A 27,302-nucleotide genomic window follows, 5' to 3' on the forward strand; every position below is an offset into this window, starting at 1 on the left:
ACAGGAAGTGACAATCTGCTTCGCTTTTCCCACACCTCTCCTGACAACACTGTCACTAAGCTTCTGAGAATCTAAGTGCATATTGCAAACTTTTTAATGCTGTTTAGGCTAAAAGTGTATAAAGTTCGTAACTTTGGATAATTTAATCTTGCCGAGTAGAAGCAACAAGTGCGAGACTTGTTACAGTATGAATATTGCCTAATCTAGGAAATATGACAGGTTTGCTTATTCAACAGATGGTATCTGTGTGGCTGGGCAAGTACGAAACAACAGAGCTAATTGGGTATTTTAGTTGTAAGAATTGTAAAACACTGAAATGTGGCACAGAATGGACTTCTAGGCACAGAGGACCAAATCAGTGTATGCTACTTTTGGCAAGACACTTGACATCTTCATATCATTTGTTCTAAATACCCTTTTTGTCAGTCTCGTGTACCATTCCTGCCTCTGTAAGTAGATGCAACTGATCTGGGTCCAGTAGGTTAACTGAGGACAAGTATAGTGGACAAATACAGTGAATCATATGTTGTAATTTAGTTTCAGATTGGTAATATCTTACTTCTCGGTAAAATAGGTTACTTCATGGTGGATACTGATGAATGTTCAAATGTACCTTAATATTACTGTAAGGTTGATAGATTCAAGAAAGTTTTCGGACTGTATTAAACATCATTTAACTATATTCCTGAACCATATTGAATGTACTTTGAAAACCAAATTTAGAAATTAAAAACCCTCTACAGATCAGAATAAGATTAACGGGGTTGTAGTAAGTTAGCAGGAATATGCTTCTGTTTAGGGGAGAGGTTACTATATGATTTATGCACCTCAATTCTTCAGCATATTAGTATGCTGATGTACAGTTGTAAGCAAGTGTTATTGCTTGTAACAACCTTTTTTTTCCTTGGACTTTTATCTGCTAGGAGCAACTTTATATGCTGGATTACTGCTAGCAGTTTATTTTGGCTGTAAGGGAGGTATCCGGTTCTGAAGAAATATCAGTAATGAATGTTATGTAAATACCAGTCTAGTTTAAAATCTCATTAGAATATTCCCAGAAATAACTTGATGATAGTGAAATCTGGGGCTTGCATGTTGCCTTCATCTTGTCACCAAAATGTCAGTGAGGCTCTATTTTAGTGCTGAGAATCATAGTAGCTTTTAGAGTTCTCAAAACTTCAGTTTATGGCAGAAGTAAATCACCCCCCGCATTGTAAATTTGTAAAAGCTTATTCAGTAGTTCTGGCAAAATACAGGAAACTACTGTCATCTCTTCAGTGGCACTTCATAGGAAGATGTTGAAGCATATGACGGTCTATGGACATCCTGTGCATTGCACTGTAAAGAAGCTAGTGATACTGTTCTTCTGCATTTTTTTCTAAGAAGGAGGAGTTTTTAAATGACTCATGGATTGAATCAATGACTGTTTCTGTCACATAGTAGTATTTTAGTAGAGATCAGGTTCTAAATAGACTCATGGCTCATTTCAAGCATTCTGTGTATATTTAAAAATTATTTGACTGCAAAAAGGAAATAATGGAGCTGTTGTGGCCATCTGTGTTCAGTGGAATACAGTACTATATTTATCTCATGGATTTTTTTTGTGTTTATAATTTGAATCAGAGCTTTGATTTGAACAATATCATTGTAGCAGTGGTAAGTTTCTTTAAGGGTTTGTAATGATAGGCATGCGTTTAAACAGTATCTTAAGATTCACGTTAACTTTCTCTTTTTCAATGGATTTTAACTGTTGTATTTTCGAAGATCAAACTTAAAAACATTTGTCTGCCTTACTGTTTAGAAGGAGCTTCGCTAAATTGCATCTCCTGTATATTTGAAAAGGGTTGAGGAACACCAAACAGTTTCCTTGTACAGAAAATGTATATTGTAATAGTTTCTCTCTTCTGTATATTAGGCCTCAGGAAAGGAGAACTGGATATGAACAGCAATTTCATCCAGGTCCATCTCAGACAGATCATGATTCACTGGAATCTAAGCGACCACGTCTTGAACAAGTCTCTGATTCCCATTTTCAGCGTGTCAGTGCAGCTACTGTCTTGCCTTTAGTACATCCTCTGCAGGAAGGGTTGAGATCTGCGGATATTAAGAAGGTAAAGCCATTTTCTGTTATGATGCTGAAGGTGTAACTTCCTATGTTGCAGTGAGCTAATAGATTTTTTTCTGTTAGGTAATTTTTTATTTGTTTAGGTTCATTCTTTAATCCCAGAAATTTATTTTTACACGTTATCACAAACTGTGATCATGAGTCAGTGTTACTCTTTCATAAAAACAAGAAGAAGGTAAGTCTGCCTCAAACACAGTAAAGAGACCGGAGTTCTGAGTTGCCACTACAGTCAGTAGTGTAGTGGCATTAAAGTCATTAAAATCTCAGTTGCAAAATTATTATAGTACAGTACATAAAATATTTCTGCTTTTCAATTGAAAGCTGCTGGCAAATGCATACAAATCCATTTTTTTTGGTGTAGTGAATATTTGTACTGAATGGTCAAAGTACTCCCCTCCACCCCCTCTCCCTTTTAAGCATTTGAAATGAATCTGCTTATTTACATAACACTAATTATACTTGTCACTGTCTCATTCTGGGTAAATCTAGGGCAATCTAGTTTGGTGTGGATATTTTCTATTGTAGAAACTGAGTATTGATTAGAGCAATTTGTACAGAGCAGACAAATGTCTCTTAAATGAATATTTAATATCTTCTCTCATGCACGCACACAAGCACACAGACTCACACACCAAAAAGGTGGTGCATAGTGGGTGTGAATTCTGAAGGTGAGTGCTCAAGTTTCTAAACTCAGATCATTTAAAGAAAAAATTCACTGTATGGATTCAAAAGCTAATAGGCACCAGATTTTTTTAGAAGTTGATTATTTGTCTTGCCTTCTCTCTACCATTCCTTTTATCATGTGAATAAACTGTCTGTGAAGTAAAGTAAAATTATGATAGCATGTGATGATAGCATGTGATTTCTTAGTAATTTGCTGTGTTGCATAGCAAAGATAAAATCAAAGGGGGTTGGAGAAACTGAGCTAAGGCATGCTATGTTAACTTGCTTGCATGTAACTGAATTTTTATCCAGGCGCTACATATAGAAATCTACTGTCTCAGTGTAGAAATACAGCCTAGTATTACCTAGAGGAGAAGTGGCGTTCAGACACATCATTTTTTCAGTCGGGTTGGCTTGAATGAGGGATGTATGACTGAGCTAGTGTTCTCCAGCTAGGTAGTCACAGAGTATGATGGTCTGAGGACATAAACAAAGACAAGATACAACAGTGCTGATGTTAGAACATAAAGCACGTTGAACTATGTTGTTTGGAAACAGATGGGGGGGAAAAAAAAAAGACAAAAAAAATGAAAGCCAAATGAATAGTGACCAGTCCTCTCTTAAGTCATCACTTCTCTTAAGTCATGTTAAGTTCAAAAGAACATGTATAACCACAACTAACTCCAGATGTACTTTGCCAGGCTGGTCATGGTTATCTTCAAGAATATCCTCATCAATATATGTGCAGAGTATTGAGGATTGGCTCTCAATTAGCCTTTCCTTTAAACATAAAAGATACTGTTTACATTTATGAAGATATATTTTTAAAAGGGAGATGTTTTGATCTTATTTTGGTTTCAAGGTAAATATTGAACTGTGCTGTTATTTTTAAAGGTGGACTTTGAAATTATAGTATCATAAATGGGCTTTCAGTTAATTCTAAAATATTTAGAGCATTAACAAACTGAAATATTAAACTTTAACTTAGATAGCTCCTCAACAGAGATATAGATAACTGGAAATTCTTTTTAATTCATGCATGCAAGTTCGATTACTGAACACTCATTCACATGTTATCAATATGACTGATTTCTCTCAACCTCCCCCCCCCCTCCTGTCCCCACAAAAGGACCCGGCTTTTGGAGGAAAGCATGAGGGACCATCTTCTCCAATTTCTGGTCAGCCTTGTGGGGAGGACCAAAATGCTTCACCTTCAAAGCTGTCAAAGGAAGAATTGATACAGAGCATGGACCGTGTAGATCGCGAAATTGCAAAAGTCGAACAGCAAATCCTTAAACTGAAGAAAAAGCAAGTAAGCATAGCAGACACTACTGTTGTTACCTGCCAATGAAAAAGGTGTGGAAAAACTTCATTTGTTGGTGGTGAATTTTTTGGTTACGTGAACCAAACGAACAAGTTAAAAATGGAAGGTTATGTATCCGATTTTGTTAGAACGTTTAAATAGATTGGATATCATGTAATTTTAAACATTTTTGAAAATAGGAGAAAGCCACATAGGAACACCAACAGTAGATGGCTTTATATTTTAAACTTTTGTTAGATGACTAGTGAAACAAGGGCACGGTGACTGTAATTTCAGCTTTAAAGATGACTGCTGGGTGAGGGGAGGCTATCATCTTTCTTCTTTTGCAGTCTGTGCAAGGGGAGAATCCCTTGCATGCATCTCCAAAACCAGAGCTTGTACAAAAGTCCCTGGATCATCTGCTTTCACAAGGGCAAGAGATCCTAACATCTGGAGCTAAGGTCGGCCTTGGGGAAAGTGTAGTAGGAGGGGTGCAAGTAAACAGAGAGCAGCAAAATAAGGAGGAGATACCACTTTTTTTAGTACAGTCATGGCTATGCTTTGCATCAGAGAACTGCACTTCAGCTATTGGAAGCAAAGGAGATGTTTGCTGGCAGTAGTTGTTGCCTTCCCAGTAGCTGTTGTGGCCAACTAAACCCACCCTTCAATCTCGGCATCTGTTATTCATTGGCAAAACCAAAGTCCTTGTCTCCTTTTCCTTTTATGACTTTCAAAGATTCAGATAGAAGTAGTGCCAGCTTTAAGTTTTTTTTAGTGGGAACTCTGTAGGAAATAAGAGTTATGCTATAGCGTTTGTTAACTTTTGTAGGTCCAGGATAACAAATAGGCGACTCTCTGGAGCAGTATGTTTTTATGGTCTGGAAGCATTTAATTGCGTCTGAATTTTAATGACCTGTAAAGCGACCTTCAGCAGAAAAACAAAAAAGGATGTCACTAAGTACCTGGCTGTGTGTTAACAATGCTTATCTCTTTGTTTGTTCACTTTTCCACAAATTCAGCAAGTACTATGCATATCGTTTATGAAGGTTCCTTTGTGCACGTTTGTAGTATGATTTGACTTTAAAAAATTACAAAGTCGCTGTTGCCTGCAATAATTGAGCCTGTTTATTATGGCATTCTGCAAAAATTTTAGATTTTGAATTCTTATGCAGCAATATAGCACATTCTAGCCAGTGTTGTAAGACAGGATGGATCCCTAGCGTCAGTAGTTCTTTGTTGTATGTTTGTGGCAGGCATGGATGAAGGATATTTACAGTTAAAAAATGAAGATGTCACTGAATCAGATCTATTTGATGTGAAATCAAATCACAGCAGTGTAGTAGCTTGGAAAATATTACAAGTTTTTTTGCTTGTTTGGTATTGTAACAATCTTGGAACTTCAATATATGTGGAGTGGTTTATTTCTGCTGTGAAGTACGTTTAGAATGACGTTCTCTGTGGACTATTAGAAGGACTTTTGTACCTTTTTAAAAAAAAGACAGTAGTAATAATGGCTCTTGAATATCTACAATGTAGAAAGGCAGCTCTGTGGATTACTTCCTCTGTGAGAAGGCAGGTTTGGTGTAACTGTTTGCCAAAGTTAATATTTTTGTTTAAGGTTAAATAGTGATACATTACAATGCGACAGTGGCTTTAAATGTCAAGCTGAAACAAGTCTGATTCGATGCAGATGAGTCTTGTAAACAGGTAATTTGGTTTACCAGTAGTACAAAAAATAGTCTTGTTATCGTCCCTGTTGGCATTAAAACCATTTCATTCATTCCTTGTCAGTTAAGAGGAGAAATAACAGGCAGTGCTAACTGTTGATCAGATGCATATTTTATCTCTGGTGACTAATTACTGGTAAGGGTAACATGGTTCAGATGGCCGATTTTCTTTCTTTCGTCTCTTAGCAACAACTTGAAGAAGAAGCTGCTAAGCCTCCAGAGCCAGAGAGGCCTGTCTCCCCTCCTCCAGTGGAACAGAAACACCGCAGCATTGTCCAAATTATTTACGATGAAAATCGGGTAAGCGTGCTTTTCAGTTGACTGAGCGTAGCTGTGAATCTGACCCAATGTGCTAAAATTCGTTATGTCTTAATTTATTTCCATGGGGCAATTTTTGCTTCTTCTGTTTTATTGATTTACCCACCCCTCTTTTAATATTCATTTACTACTTTAAATGAAAGACACTTGCATGACATTTTTATTCTTGATCACAGGATCCTTCTTCTATCTTGTAAGCAGTCTAGGGAAACACATCTATGGGTCTCATCACTAAACCCTTGTGTTGAGATGGATAGATATAGATCTATATATAGACACATACACACTCACACACACACAAATATATATGTTTGTGTGTGTAGGTGTGTAGATAGATAGATATAAAAAAATGCTTCAGAAATTTGTCTTGAATTCCTCACGTACATACTGACAAACTTGGCTGAAGACCCAACATTTAAATTAGCTGAAGGGGAAGAACTGCATATGTTGTCAGATTCTATGCCTTCTTTTTAAACTCTGACTTCTGGCACTTAAGATTTGCATAAATGAACGGATATGAAGAAGTAGTATATAGGTGAATTGTGAGCTTGTGTTGCATAAGTGATGAGAAAAGTACAAGAGCTCAGTAATACCGCCAACAGTAGCAAAGTGCTTCCTGCCTTTTTTTTTTTTCCTGGTAGTTTGAGATTAGGGAGTTGGATATCTGCTGGATTTGAAAGTATTATGATCTTTTGTGAGAGTGGTATATATTTGTTTAATTTCCCAATTTTATTTTGTAGTTTAGAGGAACAGCTAACTTCTATTACAATAGACTATTTCTGAAAATTTGAGATGGTAAAAAACTGCAACACAATACTAGATTTTATACAGTAGAACTGTGTCCCAAGTGTTCCATGCAGCCTGTTCTCCCCTTCCCCCAGTTGTCTGTGAAATTTGATGTATTTACTTAATACAGGACATTAGGGCAATTATTATGTTATAAAACCCGATGTAACCAATGTACAGCAATATGTTTACTTCGGGTTACAAACCAGTTTTACCGTTTTAAGTCTCTTTCACACTATAATGTAATTAAAAATTATTAAAATCATACAATCACCTTACAAGACTTCATCAAGTTGAGTTGCATGTTGGGTGGTAGGCAAAACTGTGTGAATTTGAAGACATCTTAGTGGGCTGCTGTGCAGCTCTTTCTCTGTTAACTCTGGTTACAGGTGGGTTTTACAACAGAATTTTAAACTTGCTATTGCATTCCCCATGTTGTGTATGTGCCAGTAGAGGGGGAAACCCATTTTTATGTTGCCTGAGTTGGAGTAACATGTGTCAGTGTATAGTCATCTATTAGCTGCTTCTGTCTGTGTAGCTCTTCATGTAGTATTCTATATATGAGGGAATTAGCAAACCTGATGTGTTTATGAATCCATTTAGCACTTGGTTTGAGTTCTCATATCAGGAATTACATGTACTGTAGAATGGCAGTATTGATGTGGCTTAATACAAATAGCACGTGTCAATACTCACTGTCTTATTTAAAGGGTTATTAAAGATGTGTTAAGCCATTTGTGTACATAGCACTTCTTTGGTATCTTTCAGTCTACAGTTGTACAAGAGGACAGTCCACTTGACAGCTTTCATCTTCAAACCATGCAGTTTAGGATAATTACTTTTAATATTCAACTACTGTTGGCTAAAATTTGGTTACAGTAATAGGGCTAGAATTCAGTTTTAAATGTTTTGAGACCAGAAAAACCATTCTACCAGGGTAATACTATAATATTTCCTTGATATGTAATTATTTCATACAGCTATGAGTTACGAAGAATTTCTCAAGATTGAAATTACATGGAAAGAGGTTAGAACTTAGCAGAACACTTTCTAATAATAACTGCTTTATGGATTAGTTTCTCCTACATTTTTCTTTGCAGATGTCTTAGGGCTAGCTCATACAACTATTGGGGGGAAAGAAGCAAATTTGAATTAGCGTGTTGGGTCATTTCAGATAGCCTTGTCTGCTGACAAAGGGCTTTGGAAGATTGTACAGGCATGAAATGAATTTGTGAAAGCCAACTGTCTTACCCAGTGCTTCCTCCTTTAGGGTCAGAATTATTTTGGGGTCTTTGTCTAGTGTGAGGGAAGGAGAATCTTTGACATACTTCTGTGTGTGTGTATGTACACATTGATTCACACTCCCAGACTTTGTGATTGGGGAATTTTAGTCTCTTAATTCCATTTTTCAAAGCTAGCTATACTTTGTTTTACTGGACACCTTTCTTCCTCTTAATAATTATTTGCTGTATTATTTATTAAATGCATGTTCTTTTTGAACTGCAGAGGTCAGTTTCTGCTTTTATGTTCTATCAGCTTCCAGACATGGAGATCAGAGTAGTAACTGCACAATTCAGGTACAGGTTTCTTGATTTGCTGAGGCAACGTTGCAGAAATAGGTTAAAAAGGACATAGTGTGATCACACAGGGGTTTAGCAGCTAGCATAAGTGAAAGAGTTCAGATACACTTTTGACACTAACTTCAGATGATTTACTTAGACTATACAAAAAACCTTATTTGCAGAAAAAAGCAGAAGAAGCTCACAAGATTTTTGAAGGTCTTGGTCCAAAAGTTGAACTGGTAAGTTGTGGTTTTGTTTGGGTTTGGTTTTTTTTTCCCCTTTTGTTCTATTTTCTGTGTTGCCAGTGTTGCTTTCATGTCTGTAATTCTGTTGTAGTAAACGGATGTATTTCTATGTTTATGTATAAAAGAAGTGTGTGTTTAAATATACTGGTGAATTGGGGCTTGAATGAACTGATTGGGCGCATAAGTGTAATTTTTTAAAATAAATTTGCGTCTATTTGAGAGAACAGTTTGAAATACGAAAAAATTGAAGTATATATGTAAGTAGTTATAATGATCTAATTTTAAGTAATGAAATCTGTGCTTTGTGTTGAGTGTCTTCTAGTCCCTTCAGATTGCTGCATCTCAGATTGAGTGCAATGTTGGCAGAATATTAAAATATTGTTAAATATATTGCATATACTTTTAGAATTACCTGCATTGAAAAGTACTAAGCGTACCTTTCTAATCCAAAATTGTAGCCACTTTACAACCAACCGTCAGACACAAAGGTCTACCATGAAAACATCAAAACGTAAGTGCTCTAATATCTTGTCATTGTGCCATTTAGGGGGTCTAGACTCAAACGTTCAGTCAAATTTTTGATTGTCGTGATTTCCAAATAGGACGTGTGTACTTTAACCATATTTAAAAGCTTCCAGTCTATGTAATTTTCCCGATTTCTTTGTTGTAGAACAGTGCTGCAAGAAATGAGTTATATGTGCTGAAGGCAAAGGGAAACAGTAACTTTTCATCATAACTTGAAGATAAAAATAAATCATAAAACTTACTTTTTAAGTTGGGAACGCTTATATTTTTCAAAGCCTAAAATACCAGATTTGACCTAGATATGCCTAGTTAACTTTTCCTGAATGTACTGTTCAAAGAAGTGTTTCAAAAGTTATTGCTGTCAATAAATGGTAGGAGTCCTGATTTTGTTGTTGTTGTTGTCATCTATTTATTTATTGACTTAACCATGTACCCATTTTCTATCATGGGCTGCAGGCAGAGTTGTTGCATGCTACACTTACTTGCTATTTAGGGCAAACCAAATTCAGTGATTTGAAGTAAACTTCTTGTCTTCTGGAAGAAACGTGGATTTTGAGGGAAATGAATTTTTTGTTTCTTTTTTAATATAGAATTTGTTTCTCAAATTTGTATGAGCTAGTTTCTTTAGTTCACTGAAGCAAATATTGTTTATAAATGGAAATAAAGTTTTAATAGATTAATTTTAAAATGTGTTTAAGCTTATTTGTACTCAAATTCAAATGTCCATTAAGTTGCATCTGATTACTCTGAATGTCTGTTCTGCGAAGGTGATGGTGAACTCATTTATCTACAGAAAGTCATTCATAACGTAGAACAAAATCTTATTTTGTATGTGGCTATGTCAAACCAGTATTGATTTCACTCTGTAACAATGTTATAAAATACCAGAATAGTGATCGTTCTATTGCAACAAAAATCAGCTTATTTTCAAACTATGTATTGCTACTAGACTTTGGTGAAAATAATTGCTGAATTGTAACTGCCATAACAGTGCATATTTCTTACAAATTATCTTTGAGGAAATCCCACTCTATTGTAACTATGAAGACCAAGGCCTTGTCACGGCTTCTCTAGGATGGTAACTGGGAAGAAAATATTTACTTTCATGTCTCACTTTGAAACTCAAATACTGGTGGTTTTGAGACAAACTTTACTGATGTGGCATGATTATCCCAGTTCAAATTTGTTGAAGAACATTACTGTCTTCATAAGATTTATTTATTCATTAACCAATTTCTGTACTATCAGTTTTTACAAAAGAAGAAATAAATTGTCAGTTTCAGATGTGAAGAAATGCATAGTGAGTTACATGCATATTACTAAGTGCTATAACTTTTACTACCATTTTGTAAGTACAGAAAAAATCCTACAGATGACTCTCCTTTAAAAACTTCTCTTAAAAGAAGTACTTCTTGCTCCACTCCTTCAAATATAGCTGTATAGCAGTTCCAAAATACTTAATTTTTTAGTAATATATTGTAAAACTCTTAACTTTAGGATTGAATTACAAAGATTTTTTTTTTTCCCAAAGCATAATATCTTAAGCTAAATTTACTCATTTTAGCATATTATCTCTCTTGTGGCAAAGAGGAGCACATAGCTTGAAATTGGAAGCTTTTGTGTCTCGATTGCTTATTCCAGCCACCTTCAAGAATCTTCTCTCTGATAAAATACAGTATTAGTTAGATGATTGTTTCATCAGGAATTTTCCCTCTGTTTTCTACCCCTGAAAATATTTTTCATAATAATGATCTGGCATCTAGAATCCATATGGGTTTGTTGAGTAGTTTTGAAGTGCTTGATTCTTACGTAGTTCACTTCCCCTCCCCGCCCCCAATTTTGTTTTCCAGAAACCAGGTGATGAGGAAAAAGCTAATACTATTCTTTAAAAGAAGAAATCATGCAAGAAAACAACGGGTAATACTACCATGTTTTTGTAAAAAGAGCACATGGTTGGTTTTCTGTCTGGATTCTTGACTTGCATTCCCAAATGTGTCGTGTAAATACCATTGATTAGAAAAATAAGATCTTAAGCTAAAATTTTGTTGATTTACTGGAAAATAAACTGCAGGTTTTGTAACTGTGGCTTGTTGATTATTTGACTGAAAACCATCTAAAGTACAATAAGGAAAAAGCTTTTTTTTCTTTCCTTTTCTTAAAGAGTATGAATGGAAGAGACCCAGTGAAAATCTTTAACTGTCATGCCTGGCTAAACTCTGAACTTCTTTTCTTGTACAGTAGCTATAGTATCAGAAAGAAAATGGGGCACACCTTTGATTTTTTTTCTTTACGTCAGATAGCATTTTTAATCAAACTTGTGTATGTTAGATACCAGTATTAATTGACTTAATGCTTTCTCTTGCATGCTGTTGTAGCAAGTGGCATACAAAGTCAAAAGGCTGTTTTGGGTGGTGTCTGAAAAATTATTTTCATTATTAAGAATAGCAGAAGATTATACATTCAGTTGGAAGGTTCCACCATGAAAATGTAATGAATTATTTTTCTTCTTACGGTCCTAGGTTTTTTTACGTAGGAGCAGCTCCCTACATATTGCTGAGCTTGATGACATATTACAATTATTCCAGCCCCATTCTGTTAATTAAAAATTTAAAATAAAATAAATAAAAATTAAACCAATTCCATTAATTAAAAGCCTGGTACCAGAAGATGTGAGATTTCTGGAAGGCAGTAATAGCAGTTACCAAATACCGTTGTGATGCGTAAAGCAAAGAAATAGTGTGTAATATTCAAAATGTACATTTTTATATCCACTTCCTCACCTTCTCTCTGCTGAAAATTGGGTATATGTCATCTTCAAAATGGAAAGCCACTAGAGCAAGAAAAATATGGAGCCCAGCTGTGTTATGTGTACCGATCACTTAGTGTATTTGTGTTTAGTTCAAGGTTTACTTTTGGAATTTGACAGGAACAGAAAATCTGTCAACGTTATGATCAGCTGATGGAGGCATGGGAGAAAAAAGTTGACAGGATAGAAAATAATCCGCGCAGGAAAGCTAAGGAGAGCAAAACAAGAGAGTACTATGAAAAACAATTTCCAGAAATCCGGAAGCAAAGAGAACAGCAAGAACGATTCCAAAGGTATTAACATAGACTTGAAATATTCCTATAAAATATCTCTTAGGACTTAAGTTTTAAAATTATTTATAATAAAATTGGTTCAGCTTAATGGTTATGTTCATCACTTTATTCCTTAAAAAAGAATATTAGTGTATCATACAGGATAAAGTAAAGTGTTCTTTCATTTGTTCACTGTGTTTCATAGCATTGAGCTCAAGTTTGACTTCACATCCTAAGGATTTTAGCAATTGTCCTTCTTGTATATCCCTTGTATATCCACTGTCTTAACGTCTCGCCTTTCCCTGTCCCTCCCTATCAGCTTTGTCAGCGGTGCTAGCCTCATCAGTTTGGTGTCCTCTTGGGCTGCTTTAGTGATGTCTAAATTGTTCCTTTCCTACCCCCCTTTTTAGATCTGCCATCAAACCCCGTATTTTCCAAAAGAAATACAGAAAAAGAGCTAATTAGCAAAGGCCAGTTAGGTTGTGGTGCTTGGTGAGACTATGTGAGTTAAGCTGTTCAGATGCACAAAGAGGTTTGTGGAGTTGGTCTTAAGATAATTGGAGCGTCAGCTTCACGTGAGCCTGTTCATTTTCGGCTTACACCCTGATTTATGCTTAGTGGTTTTCTGTCACTGGGTGTCTGTGTTACTCCTTTGTTTCACGATCCCTATATTCATTAGCCTACACACTCAAAAATCATTTGACTTCTTTAATTAACAATTTGAGTGATCTTTTGTTGTACTTGCCATGTAATTTTACTCCAGACATTTTTGCTTTTTGAAGTATGCAAGCTACGACAATTAAGTCCCTATTATTTAATTTTAGTCTATCAGACATTCGTTAAATGGAAGCTGTACAAAGAGTCTTAAAAGGAATGAAGTACAATTCATTTGAGAGTTTGCTTTATCTACGGTACTGTAGGTAGTGCTTTAAATTAGAATTAGGTCAAGTTTGATTCAGTTGTGTTCAAATCTGTTTATCTAATATTTGAAATCATTTTAATACACCTTTGAAAGTTCAAGCCCCATAAAGATTTCATCTCATTATCTCTTCTAACCATCTGTCTAAATGCCCTTACTTCATAAAACATAGGAAAAGCAGATAGTTTGCAATATATCATGAAGTCTGCAAGATCTGGCTTTGTGGACTCAAGAAAAGAGGAAAAGGAAGTAAATTGTTAGAATGAAAACAGAACTCCTATCTATAAGAAGCTTTTACTTGAAGAATATAGCACATCTTTGCAATTGCAAACTACTTGGGAAGGGGCTGTCTTTTTACATTATATTTATGTTCTCCAATGTAACGGTGTCTGTGTCTATAGCTGTGCTTGTAATACTATTGCCGTGTAAATACTAAGGTTTTTTGTCAGTTTTTTTGTGTAAATTGATTAGTTCAGTAAAATCTTTGAGCAAATGAAGATCTTTTGTCTCTCTAATTATCAGTGATTTTTTTTATCTCTGAAATGCTTTTTGACCCACATGCTGTAATATATTATTATGATGTTCTTAAGTGTAAAGATCACTAGCTGAAAAATTCTTCCAAATGACAGCTCTCCCCATCAATTCAAAAGTTAAAAATTCTCCTTTGTTGATATGAGTCTCGGTGCTGTATTAGTAACTTGACCAAATTGATGAAAGGCAAATTTAATGCACTTTTTTTTCTCTTAAAAAAATAAAAAAGCTGTCTTTCACAGTGTATCAGTTGTACTAATTAAGGTGATGATTTCTGTGCCTCTGATGAACATTTCTCATACTCAGCAGAAGCCTATTAATGTATCTAAAACACCTACTGGCAGTGGAACCAGTGGTAACGCTCCTTTTTTGATGTTGACTCAGGCATGCCCTTCTTGCTGAGCTTTACAAATCCACCTGTAAAAATGAGCAGTTGTTTGAAATTGCAGTACATGAACAGAGTTTGTACTCTGACGCTGCTTAAGAAAGCACAGTTCTAACAAACTAATTTGGGAGACTGGTAACAGTATTTTAAAGAATTTTGAAGGTTGTCATTGTTGTGTACAAAATCTGAAAATACAGCTATTTTCCACTTTATCCTTACTACTTCTGTTTTCCCCTAATTCTAGAGTTGGCCAAAGAGGGGCTGGACTTTCAGCAACTATTGCTAGAAGCGAACATGAGATTTCTGAAATCATTGATGGACTTTCTGAGCAGGAGGTGAGGCTATTGTCTGTACTTTGCTATAGAAGCACAGCAAATGACTCAATATCCTTTTACTGGCAGTGAAACGTCCCTTTCAGAGGGTTTGGGGTTTTTTGATAAGAGAAACCTTTGGGGGCTGGTTTGAGAGAGTCTGTGTGAACTTTGGCTTGAAACAGGTCTTACAAATACTTTTCTTTTAAGGCTTATGCTTCCTAATTGCATCTGTCCTACATTTTTCTCATGTGTCTGTGTTCATTGCAGGCTTGCTACAACCTAGTTTTTTACAGCTCTAACAAACATGTGAAAACTCTTCCTTTCTAAAACCCTGCACCATTTTAGTTTTTCATCATTTGCGACACCATTTCCTTAGCTGACTGTGTAAATGTTCATTGGAATAATGACAATTTCTAGGAGAGTTAAGAAGTGGACAAAAAGAAGTTTCAAACTAACTGTTAACGTATACTCTGGTGGAGCTTTAAAGAGTTGTGTAATTCAGGAACTGTAAACATTAGTAGCAACTTTTTGTATTCTTTACTTTTTCTTTTATTCTTTGCCTGTAGAATAATGAAAAACAAATGCGTCAGCTCTCTGTCATTCCTCCCATGATGTTTGATGCAGAACAAAGACGAGTGAAGTTTATTAATATGAATGGTCTGATGGAGGATCCCATGAAAGTCTATAAAGACAGACAGTTCATGAATGTCTGGACCGACCATGAGAAAGAGATTTTTAAGGAAAAGTAATGGGCTTTCTTATCTTTTATTTTTATTACATTGCAAATGACAGTTAAATACCGCACAGTAAACATGAGTTAAATCGGGAATGCTGAACTTTTGTGCAATAATATTTGATAATGTTCTTAGTTGGATGAATGAAATATTGCAAAAGTTTTAGACTTCTCCACTTATTTTTCAGCTGAGTAGGCTCACATGCATTTAGTCCTTAGATAAGAAATTCTCTTAAAAATACTTTAGTTCTGTGATAAGATTAAAATGAGAAGAGTAGGTGTATGATCTCATTATATCAGCTAATAGCTAATTTTAAGTGCTTAATTCTAAATTTTCACAATTTGAAAACTAGGCTTTTTAGACTAATTTCAGTTGTGTAAATCAAAGGCTTGCTGATGGAACAGATTGTTTGGAAGACTGCTTTGCTTATTTGATCATGAATTATGCTGTTAAACTTGAACAATTTCTGATTTATAAAAGGTTTGTCCAACATCCCAAGAACTTTGGTCTAATTGCTTCCTACCTGGAACGAAAGGTAAGAACTTTTTTAATATAAGTAGAGCCTAGGGTGGGATCCCTAACTTTCCAAATGTAAGTCATTTATCCCAGTATCATTTTCTTTTCCTGGAAAAAATTGTAAGTCCAAAAAAAGTTACTGCTTTGACGGGATTTTATAATATTTGGTCAGTAACACAATCGATGCATGCCAACGTCTAACAAAAGTTAGTGAAATGACACTATGGACAACAATAAAAGAAAATGGCACTTCATTTAGTTTTGATCTTATTTTCTTTTTGAAGGAGGTAAGCTGCTTTAACTATTTCACTGTTTAGATAAGGACATAACTGGCTCTGCTGAGCCACTGTGCTAACTCTAAGAAATCTTGCCACCACCTTTCAAGTCAGTGGGATCCTACTGCTGGCTGAATTAGTCTTTAGAACAAATTTTAGTCTTTAGAACTGATTTTGCAGAACTGATGTAAGAAGTAATGGCGAATTAGGATTCGTTAAGACTTAGAACAGAATCTTGAATACGTACGGCTATTATGATAAATCGAAGCTTTCAAACTTGCAAAATGTCTAGTATAGATTAAATCATGCAGGCTGAAGTAGCTGAGGGATATTATAAATAAATGAGACTTGTGTTTAACGCCATAATTTTATGCATAGTTATATTGTTATATTTGTGAATTCACTTCCCTGCTGAGCAAACAAATCTAATAGAGTTTTATTTTAGTCTAGGGGCTGAATTGAGTGTTGAGAGAAATTAAATACTAAGAACGTGTTTTTTATAGCAGTAAAACCTAATTTTTTTTAAATTTTATTTTTCACTTTAGAATGTTCCCGACTGTGTATTATATTATTATTTGACCAAGAAAAATGAAAATTATAAAGCCCTTGTGCGAAGGAATTATGGTAAACGCAGAGGAAGAAACCAGGTAACTTAAATTCATTAATCACTTGGATATTGTTATTTTATTGCTTCATATTTACAATCGTCTTACAATCCAATATAGCAAGTATATTATGTGCATGAGAGGGGAAAAAAAAGAAAAACAATTATTTTTCCTTTACTGCATTTTTGCCCTTTTTAAATTTAAGTAATCCTGACCTCAAGGGTGTTCTTGGTTAGTTGTTGTTTTTTTTTTAATTCTGTAGAATATCTTCTTCCTCTGCACATTTGTGACTTTTTTTTCATATGACAGTTCATTTTATTTGAGGACCCTGCCATAGACATTCGACATTGAAGTTGAATCCATCGTTAAATCCTATGTTGAGGCCAACAGAAATTAGGTTTAGCATGTGATTTGCAGTGGAAAATATATAATCACTTCATAATGTCAGTGTTTCTCAAAAAGCAGAAATTATTAGTGATCTTTATTTGGTGGTCAGGCTCAAAGTCAAACTGGAACTTAACAGCAAGAAGAAAGAGACCAATTTAATGCATGCAAATAAAAAATTCTGCTGATTCAGGAAGTATTCTTTTGGAAGTTTTGGAAGTCTTTGGAGGGGAAAAGAACATCATATTATGTACAAAAAGCATATAAATACGTTTGCTAGGCTACCAGGGTTAATGTGGATATTGGAAAACAAACAAACAAAAAAATTAAGAAACTTTGGATTTTTTTTTTTAATGTAATTTTTTTAAAGAAAGCAGGAGGAGTGCTGTGTGTTCACTGAACATGTTCCCTGCTCTTCCCATTCTGATTCCCTTTGCATCTATCAGGTATTTAGGAAGTACTGAAAATAGAATGGAAGATAGGTCAGTGGCGAGGTTAGGAAAGAAGGCCATATATGAAATAAAGTACATGAACAGAGTAATAGATGTCACAACCAAGCCTGCAGGTATTTTGAGTTTGTATCCTTAAAATGAATTTAACAGCTGGAAAACGGTATAGGTGTGATGTGCTGAAGAAACACCCAGTGCGTTGTTGGAAATGAAGCTTGGTGGGGGTGGGAGGGAGGGCCCTCTCAAATTCAGGGTTTTAGAAATCCACAGACCTTAAAATCTGAAGAGTTGTGGGTTATTGGATTTAGTCATATCTCAGCAGCGATACCAAAGAGAAAATTGTTGAAACTTTGAGGTATTGTGACTGCACAAAACTGTACGGAACTGCAAAACAGCAAATTAAGTAAATATTACACTTCAGGATATGTGAGTCCTCTTTTCAAATAATGTAAGTTTTCTGGAGTCCCAGTAAATGTATTTTTTTCTATAAAAGAAAATTGCTGCAAACAGCTTCAGTTGATAAGTTGATCCTGTTCACTAGAAACGGTCGTCATGTTGTGCTTCTATGGTGCTGATATACTTAAACCTTTTAAATTATGGCCTGGTGTTCTAAGAGAAGAGATCATGTCACAGAAGACTTACTTGTCTGTACCCCACAAATTGTGGTTTGCTTGGGATAAGGTCACTTTCGTTATGCACGGGATTTAGAGCTTCTGCTTTGACTAATTGTGAACTGCTGTGATGGGAGAAATACTGGAAATATCCTGTATTTTGCCAGAACTTCTGTTAGACCTTCTAAGCCTAATAATGCTTTTTAATAGGGAAGGTGTATTGTTGTGTGACTAGTGATGGCGAAAGATTCTGACTGAAGTATGGCTGTATGGCAAATACAAAGAAGATGGAAATAAACTGGATTGTCCAAAATGTAGACAATCACTGTGGACACTAAACGCAGATAATGCTGCCATTTTAAGTGTCTCAGTTTCATATTCCAGTGTAAAATGAGACTGGTGTGATCATAGTAAGTATACTCATGTTGAGCAATATCTTTGCCGTATGCTGTTCTTAGCTGTTCTAAGAGGTGAGGAGACAGAACTGGCTCAAGCTGTAGTGTGATGTAACTGTAAGTTTTGAGATATTCAGAAGATCATAACTGTATATTTGAATGTCTTTCAACATTGTTAAACCTTAGAATATTGGAACTGGTAGAATTCAAAATTTGGATGGATTTCTCAGTCCATAAATTGTTTGCTTTCCTTGGATACTACATATAAATTGGAAAGACTTTAATTACAGCCCTGTACAAAAGGTTATAGATTTGTGAACTTAGCTCACTATAAAAGGAAACCCAAGGTGCTCTACCTGACTTTAACTGCTCCTCTGAATACTGATTTATATGTGAATAACTAAATACGTGAGTTGGAACACTGAAGCTGCTGTCATCGTTCATTCAACTCAAATTGCTTGCTCTTTGAATTTTAGCAGAGTTGTAGGTCTTAATTGCTAGTTGTTGATCCACATTAAGTACTACAGCAGATCGCTAAACTTCGGGCAACTGGCTTGCAGGCTTAGTGTGTGCTCTATGTTAAGGATGCAGATAAGTGTCAGGCTTCATAGATCTAAAGAATGTTGAGGTATACTTGCAAACTCAAGGAAATAGTCTAAACACTCTAAATGGGAAATTTTACCATTTTTGGAAGTTTAAACTCAGAAATATCGTAGTTAGTGTGTTTAGTAACACTGTAGTAAGGAATTACATGGTACCAAAAATCATATGTGTTTCTTAATTTTATTAATGATTAATTAGCAACATCTATAACAGCTAGTAAAAAAGAACTTGAGTGTTGAACTGCCTTGCTTGCCAGAATTTTTATCTTACAGTTGCAGAATGCAATTCATCCCCCCTCTCCCTCCCACACCCCAGCTTTGTTTGAAGCTGATATTTTTCGTATCTGAGTAGCAACCCAAAACTTCCTTGCTGATTGGCAAACGCAAGTCGTGTAAGATTTATGATGTGCTCCAAGATGTGCTTAGGCCGATAACAGGTGCTTCAGCTTAAACTCTTAATAGTTCATGTATTTTTGTAAATTAGAAGGCAAGCAAATGGAATATTGCAGTGGAGAAGATATTAATCATGGTAATGATGTTGAAATCCTTCAGAGAATGTAGTGAGTACAACTTGACTCAAGTTTCAGTGTGGGGGGCTTTTATTTTAGAGAATCTGAATGCTAGATTAAGGCACGTCAAGTTAAGAGATGTAAGGCTTATTGAATTCTGATACATTTTTGTCCTCAAATAGGTCTAGAATGGCCTTTTTGTAAAGTGCTACCTAAACCATTCCAGAATGCTCACAGAGGCAACTAAACAAGTGCATCTTAAACCAAATGTGACTTCTCAAATGAAGAGCGAGTTTTTAACATTGTATTGGAAGAAAGCATGGCTATATGATGCTTTTGCATTGATTATAGAGAGTTCCTTAAATAACTCATTGCAAGGAGGTTCTCTCCGAGTAAAGTTTTTCATTGAAATTTGGTAGCAAAGCGGTAGTCGGTAAGGGGTGCGTTTCTGTGGTCTGGCTGCCTGGTCAGCAGAAACGCCTGTCTGTGGATCAAGCTGTGTGCCTTTGCAGCAGGTGGTACAGTCCAGTGATCTGACTAGACAGAAATTTGCTGTATGTCTGTGACGGCCAATCAAGCCGAGCTCGGTGGGGATTACCTCGGGTGACCCCGGTGAGATTAGAAGGTTGTATGTGAGATGGGCAACTCTGCTGTAGGCAGCTTAAGTGGCAGAATGACACAATTTCCTGGAATAAACACGTTGCTGGGTCAGGCAGCCTCTGCTAAAGAGCTGTGTGATGTCGGTGCTGGTGTGGTTTTTGTCCTTTTGAATCGTACCCTGAATTAAAGCCCGTCCCCTTGCCTGGATAGTAAAAGTTTTGACCAACAGATGAATGTGCAGGTACGTCGCTGACCGAGGCTTCAACTGTTTTAAGGTTTGTGTTTAACCTGCACTTGACCTATTGATTATGCATGTTAAATAAATTCACTGTGAAACAGAGAATCCTGTTATTTACAAAGTGTGATGTTAAGTTAGCCAGGCAAAAAGAACACAGGATTTTCAGTAACTGTTTTGTAAATAGATTATATGTAAAATACAAATTTTTTAAAATTTTTTTTCTTCTGAAAATGCGATTTTTAAATCCTTGCTTTTGAGGCCAATCTATCTAGCACGACGGAAATAATTTATCTTAGCATGTCTCTGACATCTGGCCTGAAGGAAGTTTTTGCATAACCAAGTAATGCCAGCATCTTAAATGCTAATAATTTGCAGCAAGATGATAGTGGTTAGTGTTAGGGTTTTCTGCTCCAGTTCACATTATTAAAATGTCAAAAACAAGTCCTTTCTGTGACTATTTCCAGCCTCAGTTTTGTCAGTGAAACAGTGACACCTGCTGCTACACTTATAGGAAGGTTGGTTCCTCTGTGAAAAAGAAAAGCCTATTTTGAGGAATTTTTCAGTGGACTGTAAACTCTGAGTTAATAAAGTCCTAGAACAGCAATCTTGTAGGTCTCTGTCCTTGTCCTTCTGTGAATTGCCAGGTGTACTTTGGGTATTTATTTTAAAGGTAGCTTTATCTAAATATTACATGTATTTTGCTTTTTAAGGTTGACTTGCAGAATCTAATGCCCAGTAAGGAACAAGTCGGTTCTGCACACACCAAATTTGAGTGGAGAGCATCTGGGTATTGCTGTTCTTCTGAAAGGGTGACTCCATTGACGGAGGTGGTTTGATTAACCTATTCAAGCCCCTTCAGTGTAAACTTCTGTGAGTGGTTCCCTCTGTGTGGCCATATCTGACTCCCCACCCTCTCTTACGTTCCGTAGTTTCTTATGAAAACATATTTAAGGCAGAATTTAAACTGTAATAATGCATTTTAAATCAACTTAGGTATTTTCAGAGAGGAGGAAGAGAGCTCTTTCTTCCTCCTCCCTCTCCCCTCACCTTTAACTGAAGTCCTGCCCGCTATAACCTCGCCTGCAGCCTCAGGCTTTCTTTTCTCATTCTTGTATGGTGCCTGGTACAGGACACTTGGATTTTTCTGTGGCACTCAGATCACCTTGTTACAGATACTGTTCCGTGTGAATGGGCAATATGGATTAAGCCCTAGATGCTTGATGGGGGTTGCTGGGTTTTGAGGCCCATCAGGAAAATTAATTCATTTACCATTTGCTTCACGTAAGGGTTCTGGGAATTTGGGGAGTGGGTTACATGATTTATTTAGTGGCAGCCAACTGCTGCTTGGTATCTTAACCTGGAGAGGAAGGAATTTGCAGGTGAGCTGTGGACATAGAAATTCAGCAGCGTTGGAAAGCAAGATGTTTTAACCACGTGCAGATACATCATTGTGGATGGCAAAAAGCAATATTTAGGCTCCTAAATATATTTAGGGAGGGTTACAACACTAAAACTTAAGGAAATCTTTTCTGTAGCCACATTTGATAGAACTTTCCTAATACTTGGGGTTTTTTTTCTGTATGAGCAGTGTCATTTCTCTAATGCTTTCTTAAAACATCACAGGGTATTTGTCTTGTCTAATGTTAGGCCACCTCTAACAGCAAAGTCAGGGAATGCCAAGGCTATTTTAATTTTTGTGTGATAAGGAATAGCAAAAACAATGCAACAAATTTTTCTTACATTTTTTAGTTTATTTTTTTTAATTTTGTTTTTTTAGCAGCTGTAAGGGACCATGCTGGTAATTCTGTGTGATAACATTAAGTAACAGAAATTTCTTCCATTAATTCCTGTTTGAAGCAGATGGTATCTTCTGGAAAGTTTAAATCAAATTTATGTGCCTTCTAAAATGAGATACCCTTGCACATGGTAGTCATCTGGATTGCTTTGAAAGATAAGGAGCGAGAGTCCCTTAACAGAGAACGCGTAAATAGTGTTTTGTGCAGTTTTCTTAGTATAATAACGTGTAATGGTAATTATTTTGTCATTTGTCAGTGCTTATGTGCTTGTAAAACTATCATCTCAGTAAAGACTATAGTTTAAGAAATAAATAAATAATTCTAGGCTATAATTTTCCTTCTGTAAATTCACTGGAAACAAGTCTAAAATTTCTGACCCAAGTTTTTGAATAATTATATTTCTTAATTACTAACAACAGTTTTGAGAAGATGGCTTAGAGTTGGTCTTAATGTTTATGCTACAAGATCTTCTGCTTCCAAGTTGTGAGCTATCAGGTTTCACTATTTTAAAATGGACAACGTTAAAAATAAAGTTTGAAAGCAGCAACGCCATTACTATGCAAGAATGTTGGTCAGACCTCTCTAAGCACTTTTAAAATGTAGCTGTTCATTTTTAGTGTGGCATACAACAGTGCATGTATTTGTTGACACATGTATGTGTACGTTATCACCTCTGTGCTCACTTTGCAAAAGAAGCCTGGACCTCCATGGAATTTATAAGACAAAATACTGTATCTGAATGGGGCAGCTGACCAGAAGAAACATAAGAAAAAAATAAACTGAGAGGTACTGAGGATATACAGCTAATATATAGAAACTGCGTATTCTGTGGCAAAGGGGACTTCTGAAATCTGGGAGATAATGCCTGGAACATCACGTTCATTATGATTTTAGGGTGCAGAGAGGTGTTACAGTTTTTGGCAGAGGCGTATTACTGTTATGTTGACCGGTGTGCAGTGACTGTAACTTGGAATATTATTAAGTGGAAGGTAAAGCAGCATCACTGTTTCTGCTGCTCTGAGTACAAGTTGCTACACCTTTGTGTGATCAAGTTGTTATAATGTGTAAATGCCATTTCATTTCAGCAACAAATTGCTCGTCCTTCTCAAGAAGAAAAGGTAGAAGAAAAGGTAGAAGAGGAAAAAGCAGAAAAAGCAGAGAAAAAAGAGGAGGAAAAGAAAGATGAGGAGGAAAAGGATGAGAAGGAAGAATCTAAGTAAGTATATGTACTGAAAATGCATTAAGTCACTCTAGATTGCAGTTTTTTGCAAAGATCAGAACGGGATTCACTTTAGCCTGACAGTGAAATCCGGACTGAAATCTCTTGCTGTTTAGGTTAGGTTTTGTGCATTAAAATTTTTTTTTGGACATACCAATTTCTCTGTCTTGCTGAACTAATCAGACTGGTGGAAAAAGCCATGCGATTATTTTTTTTGCACATGTAATAATTTTCGTATCTTGTTAGTTTGGGGTTTTTTCATATGTTCTATCACAGTGTTCGTATTTTCTTTGAGGTTGATAATATCATGTATCTATGTTATTCTCTAGCAACTCTAAATTGTGGGCAGCAAGTGAATTGTTTCACTAAAGGCATCTTTTGGGTTTGTGGAGTTTTGTTTGTGGTTTGAGTTTCATTGTTTGGGTTTGTTTTGGTTTTTTTACCTCCATATTCAGGAATATCTGCCTATAATGGCTATCTGAATGTGACTGAATTATATTTTAACTATTCCCAGAGAGAATACCAAAGAAAAGGACAAAACTGAAGTTGCACCAGAGGAAACAGAGGAAAGGGAGCAGGCCACTCCTAGGGGCCGAAAAACTGCCAATAGTCAAGGTCGTCGTAAGGGCAGAATCACCAGATCAATGACAAATGAAGCTGCACAAGCAAATGCTGCTGCAGCTGCAGCCACTGAAGAACCACCACCGCCTCTTCCACCCCCACCAGAACCTTGTGAGTAGCATTTGTAGGACACTTGGGGACCCATCTGCTCGTGAGGCTCTTCACTGACATAAGGCTGTCTTCTGTGCATGCAGTGCACTTTTTTTTTCCTTTTTAGTATTACATCTTAATTCTTAGGCCTGCTCATAATTTTGTGACTGTGTGGTACTGTTAAACTTGACGAGTGTAACTTCATGAATAGTATGTGTTATCAGTTGACTCCGTTAGAACCATACGGGGGAAAAAAAGGCAGTTCAGCCTTTCTATGACAACTGCGTTTTCTCTCTTTGCAGGGTTAATGATGGATCTGTAGAGATCCAAATGCCTTTGACACAGATTGACTTACAGGCTGTAGTTCATAGAGGTTATTGTTAAATGAGTAGGCCTGATATTTGAGTACTTCAGGGAGTTTCATAATCTGAAATAGATCCTAGCAAGTTGTTTTTGTTGTTGTTGTTTCTGCATTAGATGGCAAGAGACTTCTTTAAAATAAAATGTTACTTTCTTGGCACGTATGGTTAGAAAAGACTACGCTATCTCTGGCTGCATTTCTGAAAAGACTGACATAATTTGTGGTGGTGCAGAAATACTAGCAAACAGAATACCTTGTGGCTAGTAAATAATTATCCAGGATGGCGGGGCAGATTTTTTTTTTCCTTGCAGCGCTCTGCTGTGGCAAAGTTGTTTGCTCATAGCTCTTCAACTTGGTAGTTACAGGCAGCTGCTATTCTAGAATTTGTAACAACTCTTTTGTTGCTCAGATGTTCTGCATATCCTGAAGAACAGAGTAAGTGGGCAAATTAGTTCTTGTTTAACTGGAAACATCAGAGATTGTGACAGGCATTCTTGCTCAGTTGATATGGTGGGGTTTTGTCAGCAGCTAGACTAAGGCTGTTTTTTGCTTTTGGGTTTTTTTTTTAAACCATTTCTGCAGGGTTTTCTGGAAAATCCAAAATAGTTTTTCAGTGGATCAGATACCTTATAGTGTCCTACTTTTATTGTTTGTTAACTGAAGTTTTTGAAGGGTCCATGTTGCATGCTATGCGTAATGGCAGGTTTTACGAAAAGGAAATGGAGGCTGTTGCAGCTTAATGCCATTCAGAAATTTAAACAGAGTGATATCAAATCCAGATACATGAATGAAAAGTATTTTGCATTGAATCATACTTAGTTTTCTGCTTGGTTTTGCTTACTGGTTTTTTTGGTTTCTTTTATTTTTCTCTGTTTGTCCAGTAGGAGACAGTGAATATAAGAATAGTAATAATAAGAATAGTAGATACCCACTAACCAATAAATAACCATTTCAGTCCTTTCCACAGCATTCAGTGCAATAAGATAGAACTAGCTTATAGCGTGTTGGATTGCTGCTTTTAGTAGTTGATGGTAATTATTGACAGTTTAAATAAAATTTTAGTGATAAATACATCTAAGTTACTTACAAGTCTTCCCTGACAGATAATTAATCATAGTTTTGTAGACAGAGTAGTTTTGAACAGTTTGCTCTGCTGAGATTGCGGTGGTTCCTACTGTATCTCTAACTTGGTGTAATGGAGACTGACTACTTCCCACTGACAAGAGTAGCTTCCCCAAGTGACTTGAACAAGCCTTAATGTAAATAGAGTAGTTGACTATGGGATGCATGATTGGTGCTATAATAGTGAATCCTGGTCTTTTCTCTGATCAGTGTCTTTTTCTCTTTCAGCTTCGGCAGAGCCTGTGGAGACATCCCGCTGGACAGAAGAAGAAATGGAAGTTGCTAAGAAAGGTAAACCTTGTAAAGCTTTTGACTTATTTCTGAATACTTGTATTTACAAAATTACAATAATTTACTGAATTACTGAATATGAGTGCTGTGATTTTTTGCAACACTACGCTGAATGAATAATTTGAAACTTGCTGTTGTTTTTTTCTTTAAAAAAAAAAGCAAACATCTTTAACAGACAAAATCAGTTTTTTGAGACTCATGTTGACTTTTTTCATATGGGCTACTTAGAACTGTTTGATGTTGTACTTGGTCCACGGAAGTCTGTGAAACAGATGTGAAGTTGTGTATGTCATATGTAAATTTTCCAAGTAATGTGTTTATAAGTTACAAAAATTCCTGTTGTAATTTATAACTTGTCTATTCATTTGGCAGATACTGTTACCGGTAAATTTTATGCATAAAATCAATATTTTAGCAGAGGTGTTACATATTAGCAACAGCAAAGAGTTAAGTCTGAAGGCTTCATAAGCAGACATTCAAGTTGACACAGCTTTTTTTTGCCCCATTAAGTAGTTATCAAATACATTGTCATAGTGAGTGTTCTCTTAAGGACAGCAGTACTTCTGATCTTACCTTCCCATAGGCATTGTTGTTCCATTTATTTGGGTTTGGATAGCTGAATTATTTATCATAGTAAATATTGGTTCTTATATGTTTGAACAGGCCTAGTGGAACATGGACGAAACTGGGCAGCGATTGCCAAAATGGTTGGGACGAAAAGTGAAGCTCAGTGTAAGAACTTCTACTTCAACTATAAAAGGAGACACAATCTGGACAGCCTCCTTCAACAGCACAAACAGAAGGTAAGTACAGTGGGCATTGAATATTTTGCAGGGGAAAACTTGGCATCTTTCTGAAGTCATTCATCACGCTTCACTAAGACTGTTTTGCAATCAGCACTTGTTTCCTTTTCTACTTGTTTTTGTGTTGTGACAAAAATCTCCTAGAAAAGGCAGCTTATGCTCACTGACCTGTGATACTAATCAGTTCTTGCTTTAAAATGCAATAGAAAAATTTCTATCAGATAGAACGCTCAAGCCCGAAGAATTCTTTAGTGCTCTGAAAACCACGTTCCTTATCAGTACACCAGCAACTATAGAAGTTCAGGTCAGTGCTGTAGAACAGTTACCTTGAAGCACAATAAGTACTAAGCTTACAAAACAGAGCAGGAGAATTGGTAGAAGACCCGGAACTGAAAGTTTTGGGGCATCTAAAGTAGAATCCTGAGTGTGGAATCCTCTAAACTGCGGTGTTATCCTAGTGTTCTCTCACTGAAGTGAAGAGCATCAGTGTCTGTGGTTGCTGCAGTAGTTCTGTTGTCCCCCAAACATATCTTGAGACAGTGGTTTGTTCCCAAACTTATTTTTGTTCAGGATCAGCAAAAGCTGGCCTGAATTTGAAAG

At 36.1% G+C, this 27,302-nt stretch overlaps 1 protein-coding gene across 1 annotated transcript in view; it reads left to right on the top strand.

Moving 5' to 3' along the window:
• Positions 1-27,302, top strand: part of NCOR1 (nuclear receptor corepressor 1) — a 75,599-nt gene that overhangs the window by 16,574 nt on the left and 31,723 nt on the right. Inside the window, exons 4-18 of the mRNA XM_009328641.1 lie at positions 1,916-2,111; positions 3,918-4,100; positions 6,005-6,118; positions 8,667-8,723; positions 9,188-9,240; positions 11,105-11,171; positions 12,181-12,353; positions 14,412-14,502; positions 15,048-15,226; positions 15,696-15,750; positions 16,552-16,653; positions 23,281-23,411; positions 23,929-24,146; positions 25,837-25,899; positions 26,563-26,702. Coding sequence (XP_009326916.1) covers positions 1,916-2,111; positions 3,918-4,100; positions 6,005-6,118; positions 8,667-8,723; positions 9,188-9,240; positions 11,105-11,171; positions 12,181-12,353; positions 14,412-14,502; positions 15,048-15,226; positions 15,696-15,750; positions 16,552-16,653; positions 23,281-23,411; positions 23,929-24,146; positions 25,837-25,899; positions 26,563-26,702 — 1,822 coding nt within the window. The remainder of the gene's footprint in view (positions 1-1,915; positions 2,112-3,917; positions 4,101-6,004; positions 6,119-8,666; positions 8,724-9,187; positions 9,241-11,104; positions 11,172-12,180; positions 12,354-14,411; positions 14,503-15,047; positions 15,227-15,695; positions 15,751-16,551; positions 16,654-23,280; positions 23,412-23,928; positions 24,147-25,836; positions 25,900-26,562; positions 26,703-27,302) is intronic.

This window comes from Pygoscelis adeliae, unplaced genomic scaffold (genome assembly GCF_000699105.1).
Source record: "Pygoscelis adeliae isolate BGI_AS28 unplaced genomic scaffold, ASM69910v1 Scaffold347, whole genome shotgun sequence".
Lineage (NCBI taxonomy): Eukaryota > Metazoa > Chordata > Aves > Sphenisciformes > Spheniscidae > Pygoscelis > Pygoscelis adeliae.